Source organism: Zalophus californianus, chromosome X, assembly GCF_009762305.2.
Source record: "Zalophus californianus isolate mZalCal1 chromosome X, mZalCal1.pri.v2, whole genome shotgun sequence".
Lineage (NCBI taxonomy): Eukaryota > Metazoa > Chordata > Mammalia > Carnivora > Otariidae > Zalophus > Zalophus californianus.
The window spans coordinates 16,291,242-16,309,930 of record NC_045612.1 but is presented as its reverse complement, the minus strand read 5'-3'; the positions used below and the strand labels follow the sequence as shown (position 1 = coordinate 16,309,930).

General features: G+C 49.1%; 1 protein-coding gene across 1 annotated transcript; it reads right to left on the bottom strand.

Moving 5' to 3' along the window:
* Positions 1 to 1,633: 1,633 nt before the first annotated feature.
* Positions 1,634 to 14,046, bottom strand: LOC113931439 (cancer/testis antigen family 45 member A8-like). Its single transcript, XM_035725670.1, has 5 exons — positions 13,984 to 14,046; positions 4,445 to 4,625; positions 2,825 to 2,941; positions 2,357 to 2,450; positions 1,634 to 1,981 (listed from the first exon to the last, which is right to left on the bottom strand). Exons 2-5 carry the CDS (start codon positions 4,617 to 4,619, stop codon positions 1,882 to 1,884), a joined length of 486 nt encoding a protein of 161 aa, XP_035581563.1. The 5' UTR covers positions 4,620 to 4,625; positions 13,984 to 14,046; the 3' UTR covers positions 1,634 to 1,881.
* Positions 14,047 to 18,689: the final 4,643 nt, after the last annotated feature.

Sequence of the window (18,689 nt, the reverse complement as noted above, 5' to 3'; positions counted from 1 at the left end):
CAAATGTTGGAGAGTTTCTGGAGAAAGGGGAACCCTCTTACACTGTTGGTGGGAGTGCAAGTTGGTACAGCCACTTTGGAAAACAGTGTGGAGGTTCCTCAAAAATTTAAAAATAGAGCTACCCTATGACCCACCAATTGCACTCCTGGTTATTTACCCCAAAGACACAGATGTAGTGAAAAGAAGGGCCACATGCACCCCAATGTTCATAGCAGCAATGTCCGCAATAGCCAAACTGTGGAAAGAGCCGAGATGCCCTTCAACAGATGAATGGATAAAGAAGATGTGGTCCATATATACAATGGAATATGACTCAGCCATCAGAAAGGATGAATACCCAACTTTTACATCAACATGGGTGGGACTGGAGGAGATGATGCTAAGTGAAATAAGTCAAGCAGAGAAAGTCAATTATCATGTGGTTTCACTTATTTGTGGAACATAAGGAATACCATGGAGGACATTAGGAGAAGGAAGGAAAAATGAAGGGAGGGAAATCGAAGGGGGAGATGAACCATGAGAAACTATGGACTCCGGGAAACAAACTGAGGGTTTTAGAGGGGAGGGGGGCGAGGGGATGGATTAGAACAGTGATGGGTGGGGCACCTGAGTGTCTCAGTTGGTTAGGCGACTGCCTTCGGCTCAGGTCATGATCCTGGAGTCTCAGGATAGAGTCCCGCATTGGGCTCCCTGCTCAGGAGGGAGCCTGCTTCTCCCTTTGACCCTCCCCCTTTCATGTGCTCTCTCTCTCTCATTCTCGCTCTCTCAAATAAATAAATAAAATCTTCAAAAAAAAAACATAATACATAATAAAAATAATAAATAATATAAATATAAAAAATAATAAAACATAATAAAAAAATTAAAACAAAAAGAAGAGGAACCTTGCTAAATTATGTGAAAGCACAATTGTGGCAAAGGATGAAAATCTAGTTTAAACCACAAAATGGGAAAGAATTCCTATGGTTTCACTGATAAAAATTCTTATCCTACTTACTTTGTCCATATTGTTGAATTTCCTTCTTTCTTTTTTATTGACTATGTTATGTTAGTCACCATACAGTACTTCATTCGTTTTTGATGTAGTGTTCCATGATTCATTATTTGCGTATAACATCCAGTGCTCATTGCAATATGTGCCCTCCTTTTTTTTCTTCTTAACATTTTGGCCCCAGGATTTCTTCTTTTTTCATTTTATTTTATTATGTTATGTCAGTCAATGAGCAAAAAAGAGGTTCCTCTGTGGTATGGAGACATGGAATGTGACTATCAAAGGAAGCTGGATTGCCACTACACACGGCCTAAGAAGGAGTATGTGTGAAATGTATAAGGACTTCATAATAAATAAATAAATAAATATAATTAAAAAAATAAAGCTCTTCTAGGAACTCTCATGTTTCTGAATAGTTAATGGAAAATTACAACAACACAATGCAGACAGAACAACTAATGGTCCAGACCCCCCAGGAATTAAGGTGTGAGTCATCCCCTCAGGACAAGCACAAGAACCAGATGAGGGGCTGCCCCAGAAAAAGGGAATAAGAAATGGCTAGACAGTGCCCAGTCATAATTGCCAATGAGACACAGAACACACAAAAGAAATGAAAACTGTAATAGTATTTACTTGATGACTTAATAATATCCCCAAACTCAGTGGAGAACAAACACAAAAACACCAAATTAGTCATTCAACAAAATGCGTATGGCAAAAGCCCAGCTTTTACTAACAGAAACTTATAACAGGAAAGTTGCAGTGCATTTTCTTAGCCTCAAGAAGACAATTTCTTAGCTAGCTCATGCTGGGAGGCATCAACAATATCTGGTCATACTCCAGGACAGCCAACAGGTTCTGCTTTCTCATTGATCATTGCGATAACAGGATTATAATTCTGGGAAGCCATCATCTTTCTTGAGAAACTGGTCATATTCTAGTTTATCTAGTAACTTCCCAAGGTGACTTATTAAGTCTTGTCTTTTAAATCTGAAAATAAAGAGATAAGTCGTTAACCAAAAGATACCGAAAGAATTTATGATGCAGGAGGCTCTGTAGAAAATGCAAAGAGAAGCTCAATTTACAGAACAGAAAACACATCTGTGTGGTAAGGGACAATCCATTAATACAAAGAGTGCCAGTTCAGGGTCAAGGCCCACCTCAAACTCTGGTGTGAACAGAGGGTTCCTTGAGCTTAGAAGAAGGAGAGACTCAGATATATTGAACTAAATAACGGGGGATGACATGAACTCTGAGTGAGGACCAGGGTTTGAGAAACGCCAGACAGGGCCCTACCCCACCCCTCACCCAGCAGCACACTGGGCCCTGCTGTGAAACATACTGGACAGTTCCTCCTACACTCACCTTGCCGCTTCCTTCATGGCATATACAACAAATTTTTTCTGCACTTCTGGAGGTCCTTGCACTCCTTCAAGCAATTTGAAGACTTTTTCATATTCTGGAGATATTTAGAAAAATAAACCTTCAATATTTCTGAAGTACAAAGAGGGGTTTGAACTCAATCTTGGTGTCTCAGCAATCATTCCATGGCTAGAATGTTACAGAGTACCTATGCTTTCCATGCTTACATTCAGACATCCAAACATATCCACCAGTGGAATCTGGTACACAATAACCAATTAAGAAACACAAAAGAACAAGAAAAAAAGGTTTACTGGGACATTTTGGTCAAACTAAAGAGGAACCATTTTAACTCGGAAAACCCAATTCTGGCAAAGGATGAGCCTCAAGAGGTCAGTTGAATCTAATCAGATTCATAGAATGGGAAAGACTTCCTGGAGTTTTGTGGACAGAAATTCTTATTCTACTTACTTCCTCCAAACTGTTGAAATTCTTTCTTTAATTGCTCTTTTATTTCCATATTGATTTTCACTGGTATCGGCAGTTGATCTGGCACATCTCCCAACATTGCTGTGACTTTGGGGTCATCTGCAAAAAGACAACTGGGAATGATTTCTCCCACCAGTGCATGACGACCAGGTTTGTGAATCAGCCCACCCTTGCTGACACTGGCTAAGTCATGACACAAAGAATCCACCTGACTGTGTGGAATACCATCTCCTGCCATATTCATAAAGTCTGGAAGAACAGAATTTGACCAGAAGCCATCAGGTGGGGATCAACCACTTACCCTTCTCTCCCTGTGGATACTGTGAAGGACAAGTGCATCTGGAAACCTAATTCAAGGTGGAGCTGCAATGACATGCATTTCAACAAACCCACACTCACATCCATGTGTTCCACAGTCTCTAATATTTCATTTCATAACCAGGAAAATATACCAGATAGATATATAAGCCCTGGAACTCATGATTTAATGTTCCCTTGATGCCCTCTACAAGGTGAAAAGCTGAACGTGTCACTTGATGTCAGGATGCCTGATATTGGCACTCCATCACTAGAAACCCCAGTCACTAAATGATCTTCCTCATCTGGCTTTTCGGTCTCAGAAAATGCATTTTTTTCCTTCAAGTTTGACACGTCTACTTCATTCATCTAGGCCGGGGGTCAGGAGTAAACCAGGCAGAAGAACCATTTTCCTTTTGGGATGTATAACCTCCTGTGGACGTCAGAGGGTACATACCCAATGAGCAAAGGGAATGAAACAGTTTGACTTTGTGTTAGGAAGGAAGGAAGTCAGCAGGGATGTGAGCGAGAGCAGGAGGGGAAGCCTGTGTGAGGCGTGGTCGGGCAGGGCCCCCTGAGGAGGTGAGCCCTGGGCAGAGCCAGGAACAGGAGACGGAGGTGGCCTGTGCACACGCAGAGGAGGAGGTCCAGCTGCCGGGAGGGCCGTGCAGGGCCCCAGGAGGGGACTAACCGGGGCTGTGGAGCCAAGGACAGACGCAGAGAGAGCAAGAAGGACACGGTGAGGGCGCATGTAGGAGACCATGACAGGGTCAGGGGGTGCCGGGCCTGGAGACCAGCATCGGGAGCTCAGACTCCGTTCTACGTGCTCGGGGGAGTTGAGGATGGGTTTCAGGACAGGCATGTCATGACCTGACATCTGTGTGGACATGGTCACTCTGGGTGCACGGGCACAAAGGGGCTACACGGGGTCAAGTGGGAAAGCAGGATGCGAGCTCAGCAGCTACTGGAGCAGCTTGCTGAGTGATGAGGCAGTGTGGGATGAGGGACAGTGTAACAGTGGGACTCAGGAACAATGACAGTCTTAAGAGGAGAGAAAGAAGATCAGAAAGGAGAACGGAGGCAAATTCAAGGAGAAGGAAATGAGGAGAGTGCAGAGCTTGGGAAGCCAGGAATGTTTCCAGGGAGGACAGAGTGAACACCTGGTCCCGTGTGGCTGAGAAAGTAATGGCAGCATCACCCAAAGCCGGTGACCTTGATAGGAACTGATCCTGAGGCGTGGAGGAGCCAGAGGCCTGGCTGCCCTGGGTCGGGTCACGTCAGGGAGGGGAGGACAGCCATCCTCACCATCTTCCCAGGACATGGCTGAGCCCTTGGGTTGGGATGCTCCGTCTCCTTCCTCTCTCACTGATGGCAGCGGCATGCTCAGCCTTTTCTTAAACGGAGGCAGAGTGATGGGTTTTCCAGGACGTCTCACTTGGCCTTTGGGCCCAGCTGCAGCCTCCTCTGCTTTATCACTCATCACTTCCTGAGGAGCATCAAGAAACACGTTCCATTAATGACAAAAAGGCAACCACTCCAATTTTTAGTATATGTGCTGCCAAAGCGAGCACAAAATGCAACCACTCCAAAACAGGATGGAGGTTTCTCAGAAAGATAGAAATAGAAGTACGTTATCAAGCAGCATTTGCAGTACGAGGCATTTACGCAAAGAATACAAAACTACTGATTTGAAGGGGTACATGGACCCCGATGTTTAGAGCAGCATCATCTACGAAAGCCGAACTGTGGGAAGAGTCCAAATGTCCACCGACTGATAAGTGGAAAAAGAAGACGCGCTGTATATATACAATGGAATATTACTCGGCGGTCAGAGAGAATGACATCTTGCCACGCGCAATGATGCCGGGGCAGCTAGAGAGCAGAACGCTAAGCGCAGTAAGTCAGTCAGAGAAAGGTAAGCCGCAAACGATTTCACTCATATGTGGAATTTAAGAAACAAACAGATGAACATGGCGGGACAAAAGAAGGGCAAACCAGGAAACAGACTCCCAACTACAGAGAACAAACGGAGGGTTACTGGAGGGGAGGTGGGCATGGGGACGGGCTCAGTGTGTGACAGGGAGGAAGGAGGGCCCGAGTGTGATGAGCACTGGGTGTTGTACGGCCATGTGGAATCACTGAATTCTACACCTGACACTAATAGTACACTGTATGGTAAGTAACTGGAGTTTAAATAAAAACTTGAAAAACAACGCAAGCATCCTACCCGTCGGGCCTGGCTCTTACAACCTTGTACATTTCCCTCTTCCACAATGCGTCCTGAGCGCTCAGCCAGGCGTTTCTTCGGCATGCAGGAGGCTCGTTTGCGAGCTCTCTGGCTACGCGCCCAGTCGGCTCGCTTCCTGTGCCGCTTCAGTGTGGCCACGCTGTAGAAAGGCCTTTGCATCTGGGGCCTTTGCATCTGGGGCCCGTTCTGTCACCGGACACCAGAGGAGCTGCAGAAGTCCAAGGCGGGAAAGACAAAGACAGTGCTTGTACGGGAAGGGACTCCCCTTGTGCAAGAATCGCACTTGTGGCCTGACCTGTTCACGCTAATGTGGCCACAGCGCCAGGGAACGTGACCTGGCTTGCGTCCCGCACAGGCTGGTCAGGGAAGGCAACACTGTCAGGCGAGAGGAGATGGACTGGGAGCGGGATCCCCGGAGCAGGAAACCACCTTCTCCCTTCTAACAACGGTGCGTGCTCCCAGCCGGGTATGGTGCGGCCTCCCAGCCGGGTATGCTGCCTGCTCCAGTCTGGGTACAGTGCATCTCAGGAGAGCAGTGGGATCCCAGAGGGCATGGAGTAGCTTCCCCTCCCTGAACAGCTAAGAAGAAACACACCCATGCTGGTGTACATCCCTTGGCAAATTCCGGATGGTCACGCCTCTCCCAGCCGCATGGGGCTTGGTGTCCTGAGCAGCAAAGCACAGTGATCCACCTGGAGAGTCAGAACAATGGCTGTGTCCTGAGACTTCCATAGCTTTATGATGCTGGGTATCTCGGCAGGGGTTCCCAGTTCGGGATGAGCTAACAAACAGGCCCTCCTTCGTGGTCCTCCAAATGTATTAACCTAAACCTAGGACAGTTGTGAAGTCCACCAGACCAAGGTGGTTTCACTGTTGACAATTTAATCTGCTGCTTTAATCTCCCAGTCTTCTGTTCTACCTTCCTGCTGCCCACAGGTCTCCAGCGGTTGGGAACCACCACTCCGTGTCATGTTCCTTGGCCCAGTTCCTTAAACCATGAGCCCGATCACCGTCTGTTTGACGAGGGTATGTGGACACACTACTTGGCTTCTCCGGTCCCCTCATGAGGGGGGTCTCGGTTTGCCCAGTGGGGGAAAGTCGGCATCAGGAGACACGTGTTGTCTGCACAAACCGGGCCATATGGAGAACCCTCCGTGGGAGCCAACGGGTCCGTGCAATCGCTTGCCACCCCATCACCCGTCGGGAACTCGGGCAGATGGGCCCAGATCCCGGGGCAGTTGCCTGGGACACAGTTTGGAACGCACAGGGCAGGCTGTTGCTGCATTAACCAAGTCGCTGTTGGTCCGGTCCCGTCGTGCCTGGTGCTGCGGTGTGGTCAGCCCGCCCTCGCTCGCCATCTGCTGGGTGTGCCGCAGGGGCGGTGGCTAGGGCTCCGCGAGGGCATCGGCTTCCTCATGGCCGGGAGTCTCAGTGCCTCAGGAGCCAGAGTGTGGGAAACAGCAAAGACTGCCTGGCGGGCGATCCCCAATGTTTCTCCACATGTCCTAACCTCACGAGGGCTTTTTCATGATCATCCAACTCAACTTCACAGTGTCCGCACCCTAGCGTCCATCCCTGACTTGTCACTGCCTAGGGCTCTGGGCCCCCCCCTTGTCACTGCCTAGGGCCTGGGCCCCTTGTCAAGCAGCCATCGGCCCGGATCCCACAGCCACGGATTCCCGGGTACAGGCATGCCCTGGCCTGTGGCTGGGAGGGGCCCCTCTGTCAGTGAGCTCAGCGAGCATAGGAGCAATCACCCAGCATTTTCCCCAGCTGGGGGTCCCCCGGCCTGGGGCTGTGCCGCTAGGATTTACTTTGTTTCAGGGGTCAGAGGGCACGGGGCGCAGTCCCTGTCCTCCTCCGTCACCAGTGCCTCCTCCTCTTGACTCCCGAGTCCTCCCTCTTAGCGGCTGTCAGGCGGTGTCCCAGCACTGAGACCAGAATCCGAAGGCAGCCAGTGGCCCGTAACCTTGCAAACAGGCGCCCAAAGTCTCCAAGGTGCCGTCTTGCTGTCCCGCCTTCTCCACCACCCCGGGCCCGTGCAGCGGTGCACCCCGCAGCCCCTTCTCTACCCGCAGCTCTTCTTCCACCCTGCCTTCCGAGCTGCGGCCTGTCGTTGGGCACCGCTGGCGGCCCATCTGTCCACAGCAGAGGCCGGCCCGCCCCGCAGCCGTGGGCTCCCCGTCTCTGTCGGGGGGACCCGCCGCAGCTCCCCCCACGAGCGCATCAGACCGCCTGGGGCTGTCGGGGTGTCCCCAGACATCTGACGGACGTCCGCACTTCCCCACACACAGCCTTGTGGCCAAGCCTGGGATGCGCCAAGGATGCCCCCTTCTCCGGACCCACGTCTCTGCTCTCCTGGCCTCTGGCGCCTGTGAGCTCCCTGCGGAGCATCTGAGTGAAATCAGCCACCGGCCCCTTACCGGGTAGACAAGGACAGACCGCCAAAGAGGCAGGCCACTCCGCATGGCTCCTGGCAGGTTGGAGAAGCAAGGAACATACATACCAGGCTGGTCTTGGGCGGGCCCACGAGGAGGTCTGTGCACAACCGGCCAGAACCCTAGAAGTTTATATAGTCGCCTACGTGGGCTTCATCCCAGGCACCGTCCAGATGGGCCCGACAGCACTCCTCCTGAATCTGGGATCTTGTAACAGCTCCTAGGCCGGAGAGGAACTTACATTCAAGGACAGGGGAAGGGAGGAGGGCCTTCCGATGGCCCGAGCCACCTTGGGGTCAACAGGAGGTCACATTCTCTGAAGAACTCCAACAAAAGCAGAATTCTGACACAAACTAGGGACAAGGGAAGGAAGGGTCGATGTGGGGCTCAGGAGCAATCGCGAGGCACAGAGATTTTCAGGATGGGTGGCTGGCCCGGCAACAGGTGCCTTCGCCCGGCTCCCTAGCCCTCAGCCTGCAGTGTCATCCGTCTTCGAAATGCCTTTACTCGGCAGAGGACCATCTCGTGAAAGCGATGAGACGACGAAGGGGCAGGTCACGTGAAGAGTGGCCAGAAGGAGCTCGGATGGGCGCTGATATCCGTGACCTGAGCCCCCAACTGCTGTGTTCCCCACATTCGCAAGGAACCACGAAGCAGGAGGGACTAGGAGAAAAGCAGTACGGTCGGCTCGCGGGTACTTCCTTCACCCCACTACTGACATGCTTCTATCTCTGTCCGTGTCTTGTGACCTTACCGGGTGTGGATCCACTTTTTCGGAGAACTATCGTGCCCTGCACACTCCCTTAGTAACATTTCAGCTGCAAAAGTTCCATTGCATTTCACTTGACACGCCAAATTTTCATTGCATTAGAACCAGAACTGTTGAAGATCGGGGCCTGGACTCATGTGAGCACATGAGGGTTGACCAGCACGGGAGGCTAATCGCTCCTCAAAGCCGAGTCCAGGCCAGCCCAGGGGCCGCCCCTCCTTTAGTTTCTCAGGCTTCCGGCCGGGCATCCTCCATGGTACCTGTCTACAGAAGTGCAGAAGGAGCCCTTCTCCCCCTCACAGCGGCTCTGCAGTCTCTGAGTTGTTAAACGTGGAGTCTGGCCACTCTGGGGGAGCATTGGCAAACGGACGTTTGTCTCCACACTAAGAACCACATCTACCAAGAACATTGCGTTTTTCTGAGGAGACGCCAGGCTTTGGGCATACTGAATGTGAAGAGTGGTTGTTGCCGGCTGGTACGATTTCTGCGGATTTCCAAATGTATCCTGTGTGTGCTCCTTTGCTTGCCACGGTGAACGCTGTTTTGCAAAAGGTGCTTTCAATCACAGGAGCGCAAACCTCTCCTGTTTTGGCTAAAACGATACAAGAAGCCAACAGCTAAGTGGAGATTAGCATGAAAGGAGCCGAATCCTGTATCAAAAACATGACAAAGGGTCTGGTCTCTTCCCGAGGTTCCTTTCTGCTTTTCTGAAGCCACTTCATCCCAGTTCTGGCTCCTCCTCATGATTGCCAAGTGGCTGCCAGGGCTCCTCAGTGACGTGCTACTCAAGGCCTGCGTAGCAGGAGAATGCGCTTACATCTTTCCCTAGCGCTCCCACAAGAAGTCCGAAGGTTTGCTGTGATGGAATCCCTTCGTGCACATGTCCACCTCCACCAATCATTTTGCTCTACGGGGCTTCAATCAGAATGTGCCAGTTGCTCGGCTCAGGCCCCAGATAGCAAATGCATAGATTGGAAGATTCCACCCTCAATAGACTTGATCATGGCCTCACATAGAATCCTGTACCCAATAATCAGAATATAATTTCTTCTCAAGCAGGCAAACATTGGCAACCCTGTCAATAAAACCCCGATCCGTAGTTTCAGGCAGACCAAGTTCTCTAAACACATGAAATTAGACAAGTACTTCTTCGCAACACAACAAAGGTACTCCAAAATTTTATACCATACTTCCAGATCAATACTTAGTACTGAACTCTAGGAAAACTCGCATGACTGAATCTGTGCGACACACGTAATGGCGAACAGAGAGGAAAACGTAGAGGTTTATATTCTTTTAGAAAGGTAACACGGCTGCAAATGAATGAGGTCTGTCCATGGAGGAAGGTGCAAAAGGAGTACAAAAAATCCCAGGAAAGGAGAGTGAGAGCTATGCTGTGTTCTGACACTTGTGTCTCCCCACAAGCATGTGCTGACATGCAAACCGCCGGGGAAGCTGGTATTGGGAGGCATCAGGGTCGTTTGGCAGGTGCTGAGGTCCAGACGGTGGCCCACTCCTGAATTGGATTAGTGCTCCAGAAAGGAGGCTGCAGAGAGACCCAGAGCCCTCCCGCAGTGCAGAACGAGGGCGCCCGACTCTGAACTAGGCCTCGGACCTTCTCTACATCGTCCTGGTGCCGGCTGCCTGGTCCTGGTCTCCCGGCCTCCACAGCCCAGGGCAACCCATTTCTGTCCCTGTCACCTTCCCACTTTCTGACATGTTGCTATGGCAGCCTGAACAGACTAAGGAGCCTCCCTGGCACGATTATCGAGGACCTTTTAGCCACAGGTGAACAAAACTAGCAACCAAGCCGGAGACGGAACCCTGCATCCGGAAGGGAGTTCTGTGAAAGACAGGAACACCCAGAATGACTTTATAGCAAATTGGGAAACTGACATGAAAGAGACACTTTTCGACAACAATGAAACATTTCAAACCTCACCAAGAAGAAACAGAAAATCTGAATGCTCCTGTATGTGGTACAAGGTCTAGTACCAAATGAGAAGCCTCCCTAGCCTGAAGGCTTTCCTGAGGAGTCCTGTAAACATTCAGGAGGGAAAGAATACCAGTCTTACACAAACACTTTCAGAGCAGAGGAGAAATGTGTGAGTTCCTACTCATTTTTTGAGTCCCATATAAACGTGTTACCAACACCGTCCAAAAACACTGGAAGAAAGGACAACCAACAACCCGGATTTCTCTCCTGAATATAGACGCACAACTCCTAAATGATGGGTTCGCAAATGAATTTAAACGGGACACAAAAATCCAAAGGGCATGTGGTTGTTGGGTGTATTGCTGGAAGGAAGACTGGTTTCACCCTGGAAAATCCATCAGTGTCGTGTGCTACGTGAACAGCGAAAACCAAGGAAAAGTCACGGGGCCATTGTAAAAAACGGGTCGAAGTTGGATACCTGTTCACGGTAAAAAGCATCAGCGACGTCGGATGAAAGGCAACTTCTTTAACCTAAGAAAGGCTATCTCCCCCTCCCCCAAAAATGTACACAAGTGTTGTATTTAATGGTGACAGGCCCAACCCTTTTTTTCTTGAGTTTTAACAAAGACAAGGGTGTCCACTGTGTTTTCAAGAACATACTGGAGGAACTGAAAACGGACAGTAAAATATAATAAGTACACATTTGGAAAGGAAGAAGTGAGGTTATCGTTGTTCACACTTTCACACGTTTTGGTACATAGAGAGTCAAAAAGATGCAAAGTACTGAGAATTAGTCAGTATACAATAGCCAAGCAACTGGGTAAAGAGCAAGAATCAAAACCAGGTGTATTTCTGTGTAATAACAAACCAATTAGAGAAAGATATTTAAAATATCATTAGAGGGCGCCTGGGTGGTTCAGTTGGTCAGGCAACTGCCTTCGGCTCAGTTCATGATCCTGGAGTCCTGGGATCGAGTCCCGCCTCGGGCTCCCTGCTCGGCGGGGAGTCGGTTTCTCCCTCTGACCCTCTTCCCTCTCGTGCTATTTCTCATTCCCGCTCTCTCAAATAAATAAATAAAATCTTAAAAACAAAAACAAAATAAAATATCATTAGAACAGTGTCAAGAATGTCACGGGGCCCCTGGATGGCTCAGTCAGGGGACGGTGGGACTGTTGATCTTGCAGTTGTGAGTTTGAACCCTAGTTGGGTGTAGAGATTACTTAAAAATAAAAAATCTTTAAAAAAAAAAAAGAAAGAAAGAAAAGCCTCAAAACCCATAGAGCAAACCTGACAGCACGTGTGCTGAGGCACTACACGGGAACCTAAACCTCATGGACAGAAAGCAAAGGCCTCGGTACATGGAGAGAAATCCATACCTTGTGGATTGGAAGACTCGTTATTAAGTGATGACTGTCATTCTGCCCAGAATAATTATTTCTTCATATTTAAAGTGTCAGGAATTTAATTTAAAATTCAGAAAACCCATCCTGTTCCTTTTGTGGGGAAATAGGAGAGCTGATAGTAAACAGTATATGGATATCAAAGGGCCTAGAATAGATGAGACCGTCTTTCAGCAACAGCACCAAGTTGGAAGACTGCACACTGCCAGACAGCAGATGTACCGCAAATGAGGGGCAATGACAACTCTGTGGTGGTGGAGCAAGGGTGGGCGGATACTCCAGTGGGACAAGATAGAAAGTCTAGACATCAATCTGGGAACAGCAGGTGCTGGATTACTGACACCCGGGCTTGCAAACCCTTGAGGTCCATTCAGTCAGTCCACCGGCTCCCTATGTGGAAATTCACCTCTGCTCTGACCCCCTTCCCGTCCCTACAACATTGATCTCTGGTGAACAGGAGATCTAGAAGGAAACTTAGGATATTACCATCATGGCTTTAGAGTAGGCAAAGCTTTTGAAAAGAATAAAAGCACTGACCATGAGGAACAGACTGATTAGACATAAACTGAGAAATTCTGTTCATCAAAAAGACACTGTTAAGAGAGTGACTTGGGGGTTGCCTGGGGGTGGCTCAATTGGGTTAAGCGGCTACCTTCGGCTCTGGTCATGATCCCAAGGTCCTGGGATGGAGCCCAGCATTGGGCTCCCTGTTCAGGGAGGAGTCTGCTTCTCCATCTGCCCCTCTCAAATAAATTAGTAAAATCTTAAAGAGAGAGAGAGAGAGAGAGAGAGAGAGATGGGGCACCTGGATGGCTCAGTTGGTTAAGCATTTCACTTTTCACAGCTCATGATCTCACAGTGGTAGAGATCGAGCCCCCACATTGGGCTCATGCTGGGTGGGAAGCCCGCTCCAGATTCTCCCTCTCCCTCTCTCTCTGCCCCTCCCCCTCCCCCTCCCTCCCACGCTGGCGTGCCCACATTCTCTCTCCATTAGCAAAAAAAAGAATAGAGGGACAAATCAAAACAGATCAGCAGAAGACAGAGAGAATTCTATATTTAAATATATATATATATATATACACAAATGTAAATATATGTTGCACTATAAATCTATTTTAAATACAAATGCCTCAGTAAAATGTGGGGAAAAGGACAGGAAAAGCTCTTCCTAAAACACATACATGAACGGCCGAGGAACCACATTAATCAGCACAAAATGCACATTTAGACGTAACGAGAGGCTCCCGCACACCCGCCAGCGTGACTGAGATGAAAGACTGCCTATGTGGCAAGGGTTTGGGAGTCTAGGATGCTACCAACTCTCATATATTGTCAGCCCCAGATTCCCACCTTGAGGACCAAGATCACAGGTGAAAGGTTACTCATAGGACCCCTGCAAGACCGAGATACACAAATCATTGAAAACTACTCCGCCCCAGGCGGAGGCAGAGCATCCGAGGAAGAACAAGCCACCCCAACGTGCATGAGAGCAGCCAACGGTGACCTCACCCAGAGGCTGCGACACACCACACTCGGGAGAACCCACCCCCTGAGGCAGGGGCAGAGCCAGAGCCCCCGAAACGCCCCCCAGCCATGGCGGAGTCAGGGGAGCCGAGGAAGAGTAGCCCCCTTCCATCAGGGCGCTGGAGTGCCCCATATCCCTCCTCACCTAGGGCTGAGAGAGAGCGCTCAAGGCCGAATCCCCCCTCGGGGCAGGGGTGGCCCTTCCGAGGAAGAGTCTCAGCTCCCCAGACCTCGGAGGGGGCGCCAAGAAAGAGCCCAAAGGCCCAGTGCTGGGAAGGTGAGGTTCTCTCCCTGCCACGACTCAGGCAGAGCCCCCCGCGGACACTTCCACGGTCACCCCAAAGCGTCCGGGGAACAGCCCCCCCGTCGGAGGGGACAGAGCCCCCAGGAAGGTCTCCCCGGGCCGGGAGGAGGCCCCACCCCGGGCCAGCACAACGGCAGACAAGCCCGGCCCCACCGCGGCTGAGACACAGCCCCCAAGGGAACGTGCCCCCTCGTGCTGAGCTAAGCCCCAAGGAGAGTCTCTCACAGGCTGAGGTCGAAGCCCGCAGCGAGACGAATCCAAGGGCTGAGGTGATGCACCCGAGGAAACCTCCCCCTCACAGACCTTGAATGCAGCGCCAGGAGACACTGCCTGCCCCGCACGTCGGACTGACGTAATCACCCAAAGACGCGTCCCCCCACCGGCGCGGAGACCATGACACAAGGAGAGTCCCTCACGGAACTCAAGACACCACCCAGGACAGCCTCTTCTCCAACATGGCGGAGATAAGCGGCCCCGAAAAGGCCTCCCCCTGGGCTGAGATCCGAACCCAACCAAGTGTCTCCACAGAGCTGACGGAGATCCCCCAGGAAGACACCGCAGCCCAGGGAGAGGCACCTCCGGGGCACAGAGAGGCCCCCCCCCGGCCCCCCAGGGAAAAGTATCCACACTCCCAGGGTTAAAGTCCTGACTTTGCTCCAGGAGCCGGGAAACAACTCACACAACGGCGGTGAGGTTGTGGTGCCTCTCCCGCGGAACTTGATAGAAAGGTGTCCCGTCACCCCCCCCCCCCCGCGCCCCCCCCCCCCCGCGGGAATCTCTGGATATAAGCCCCCTAGGCATTCTGGGAGTGCTGTGCACACGGAAGTGTCTGGCCAGAAGACAATCATTATTACTGCCCCAGGGAGGTGTAAGGGAAGCTGCGGGACTTGGGGTGTTGCTGGCCACGCTGCCCTGCAGCAGCCTGGTCCCCGAGAAGCTGCGTGCGGTGGGGAGCCTGGTGCTGGAGAAGCCTCATGCCCCCCAGGAGCCTGCTGTGCCCGCTGCCCAGGACCAGGAAGCAAGTCTTCTCCTGCCACGTCTCACGCGCCCCCTACAGGCAGAACTCGGTCACACAAGCCACAGGAAAACACATTTAAAGAACCAGAACATTTTTCAACTGGGCAGGCTAGAATTCTGAATTTGGAGCTGAGAAGGAATAAATCAATAGCTGGCGCCCTGTATTAATAGAAAAAGAGGAGGATCATATGATCTTCTTAGCTGAGGTATAAAATACATGTGATAAAATACAGCAAATATTCATGAGAAAAAATTCAAAAGCATTTCGTAGAAAGGTGTCTACACAAATTTGGTTTGCACATTATTCTTGGGCGAGGAACATTAGAAATGTTGTTCGTAAAATCAAGGCAAGACAATATTAACCACCGTCATCCCTACTATTCAACTGCCTTACAGGAGTGCTGCCTGGCACCATAAGGTCAACAGGGCTGAACACACGGAGTGAGCTGTCAGACTATTGAATTATGCACAGTCTTGAGTGTGGTGCTTTGGGGGGAGTTGACAGGCGCATCCAATGGTAACAACTGTCTGGAAATGGAGCTTTGGGGAAGCTCTAAATCTATTTATTCCCCTTCATTGGCTGATATGTTGCTGCTTCACAGAGCAACCACAGCTGTGAGTCTTGATTTTCAAGGCTACTGTGGAGCAGAAGAGAGCATAGGAAGAGGGCAGTTTGAAACACCACCAAGCTTGTGGTTAGCATTGTGATTTAGCCATTTTTCTTGAATAGGCATTGTTCTGATTTTTGCAGCCCGTTGGTTAATTCCAGAGTTCTGAAACCTTAACAATGTTTACCAGTATTCTCATTGCCTTCTTGCATCAATGGGTTTTCAGAAGTTCTTACTCTACCAATTCATAAGTGCATCTTCCTACATACTACATTTCAATCTAAGTATAAATCCAAGAAATTAGACTGCATATTATTTACAAAATCTTTTTCCCCTGGAAGTAAACTAATATATGGTGTCTAGATAATTGTGCACAACCACCTGTGACCAGGACTGTAATGAATCTATCCATCGCCTACTTTTCGTTAAGCCCCATTATAGCACCTGCCAGTAGAGTTGTGTAGATTTCCCCTGAGGGGATAGCTTGCACAGAGGGAGTCTTTTGAATTCCATATGTAAAATTTCCTTGCTGTTAAGTTGCAGAGCTAAACATGAACAAATATCATTGTTGATGTTGAGTGATGTTTCAGATTTAAATCCTTGTGTTCTCGGGGCGCCTGGGTGGCTCAGTCGTTAAGCATCTGCCTTCGGCTCAGCTCATGATCTCAGGCTCCTAGGATCGAGCCCCACATCGGGCTCCCTACTCCACGGGAAGCCTGCTTCGCCCTCTCCCTCTCCCCCTGCTTGGGTTCCCTCTCTGGCTGTGTCTCTCTCTGCCAAATAAATAAATAAAATCTTTTAAAATAAATAAATAAATAAATCCTTGTATTCTCTTCTTCAGTTGTATTCTTCAAGAAAATGGTACAATATTTTTTTTCTGGAAGGAATAATAAGTCATGAGAGTCATAACTGGAATGTTCTCCAGCATTAATGAACTTGTGAAAATAAAAAATATATATACTTTTATATATGCAGTGGCATCACCTTTTTGTCCACTAAATCTTTGCAAATTAATAAAAACATAACTATATGACGAAATGTAAGCCTCCTCATAAACATTAAAAGAAAACTTCACAATATCGTGTTTTTCTTACAGTGTATCCAATGTCAGTCTGAGCAGGATATTTTATCCTCCAGACTGCTCCAGCATTTTGCCTCTCTATATCTGCAAAACCCACCACAGTGGTACTCGTATTAGTGTTTTTGCCTGAATAGCTAGAAGACTGGCATCTTGAAGGGGTATACTTAGAATCCCACCTACTGTGCAAGCTGAGAAGGGACAGCATCTGCCCTGCAGTACCTCTCTGGGACAGCCCTATAGGAAAGTTGTTAAAGGAAATCCTCCAGAGAGCAGAAAATTGAGCTGGCCACCTGGTTGTCCATTTTGATTGAAAGGAGAGATGGCCAGAGATACCAGTCTATATTGATGCGTGTTTTATGCCCAGTTGAATGGCTGAATGGTCAGGAACTTTGAAGGAACACAACTGAAGAACTGTGACCAAGAGGTATGAGGAAGAGGTATGTGGATAGATGTGTCCAGGTGAGCATAGAATGTAAAGATAAATGTGTCTCAGGAGACTGATCAGTAAAGAATAACCTCAGCAGAGCGGAGGTTTAATAATCTGCTGGCTAGGGGACCCATTATGTAAAAACCCATCAGCCTCTTCCCCAGCAGTCATGTCAGAACCCAGTGGGGTCCAGAACTAAGTGGCCAAGTGGCAGGGATGGAGGTTATACTCAGCAACATGGGCCTCCACTCACCAAGGCTGATCTCACTACAGCCATTGCTGAGTGCCCAATCTGCCAGAAGCAGAGGCCAACATGGAGCCCCTGATATGGCACCAGTCTCCAGAGTGATCAGACGACTACCAGGTGGCAGGGACTTTACTTTGGACCAATTTCAGCTGAAGTAGATGGTCCTTTTGAGAGACGGTGATCATGGAAATGTGTTTCTCTGCACCAGATACAGTCTGAAATCTTGTATCTTGCATCATTATGTTCTAGGATCCAAAATAATCTCCCTTTATCTCAGTTACTACTACAGGCTCAAGTCACTAAGCCTAAAACAATTCCTATGCCCTTCAAGCCAGGATTGAGAATGGGCTGACCTTCCTTATACGATAAGCCCAACTCAAGTAAAACCCCAAACTGACTTATTCTGCATTTGGAAGAACCTAGGCTCTGTGGTGGCTTATTATCATACAGAGAACTTTCACCTCTTTGAGAATTTAACTGTATCTATTGACTCTCCTCACAGAAAAGTACTTTTATACACATATGGTATACAATTTCAGGGGGGCTGTCCTGGCTTAGATTTGTTTATTTTATTTTATTTTATTTTTTAAAGATTTTATTTATTTGACAGAGAGAGACACAGTGAGAGAGGGAACACAAGCAGGGGAAGTAGGAGAGGGGGAAGCAGGCTTCCCCGTGGAGCAGGGAGCCCGATGCGGGACTCAATCCCAGGACCCTGGGATCATGACCTGAGCCGAAGGCAGAAGCTTAACGACTGAGCCACCCAGGCGCCCCTTATTTAATTTTTTTTATTTTTAAATAGGCTCCGCACCCAGCATGGAGCCCAGTGAGGGTCTTGAACTCATGACATTTCGATCAAGACCTGAACTGAAATCAAAAGTCAGAGGCTTAACCGACTGAGCCACCCAGGCACCCCTAGATTTGCTCATTTAGTGGACAGATGAGGCCACTTAAAATCAACAGCAGAACAGAGTAAGTGGGGGGCATTTTAAGCAGACACAAGTTATCCCAGGTACTATCTGTTTCATTATTTTTCTGTAAACAAGAAATTCTACACTCAACTCACAGAGGGTCCTATGGAATAGTGTTTAGGTGTGCTGTCTCCAGACTCTGACAGGCCTAGGTGCAGCCTCTTTACATCTGACGAAGCTGAGCAGACCATCTAAATTCCCCTTCTTGGTTTTCACATCCATAAAATGTACATATAAATAGTATCTTCTTTCTGTGGCTGTTTTGAGAATTAAAAGGGCATAAGCATGGGTAATGGAGGGTGTGTGCTCATATCCCTAACAGATGTAAACTTGCACCTGAGAAGCTGTAGGGATTCAGTGAAAACTGGCATTCACAATATTAAAGTCCTATCAGATAACCGGCTCATTATGCAATAAACATCTTCGTGTAAGTCAGACCTGCGATTTTCTTAATCAACAAGAGTTCTTCACAAAAACTTGCCCATTATCAGCAGACTGGATCTCCTTTGAGTTAACTGGTGTAAAAGATCGGTCTAGGGAATATCATAAACATTTCTCTATGTCTGAGGATTCAAATCCT

Excerpts from the sequence above, each read along its gene's own strand:
- LOC113931439 (XM_035725670.1), bottom strand. The coding sequence starts at position 4,619 with ATGAGTGATAAAGCAGAGGAGGCTGCAGCTGGGCCCAAAGGCCAAGTG. Across the intron at positions 2,942-4,444 it reads AGCCATGTCCTGGGAAGATG|ATGACCCCAAAGTCACAGCA; the intron begins GTGAGGATGGCT and ends GTCTTTTTGCAG. Across the intron at positions 2,451-2,824 it reads ATTTCAACAGTTTGGAGGAA|AATATGAAAAAGTCTTCAAA; the intron begins GTAAGTAGAATA and ends AAATATCTCCAG.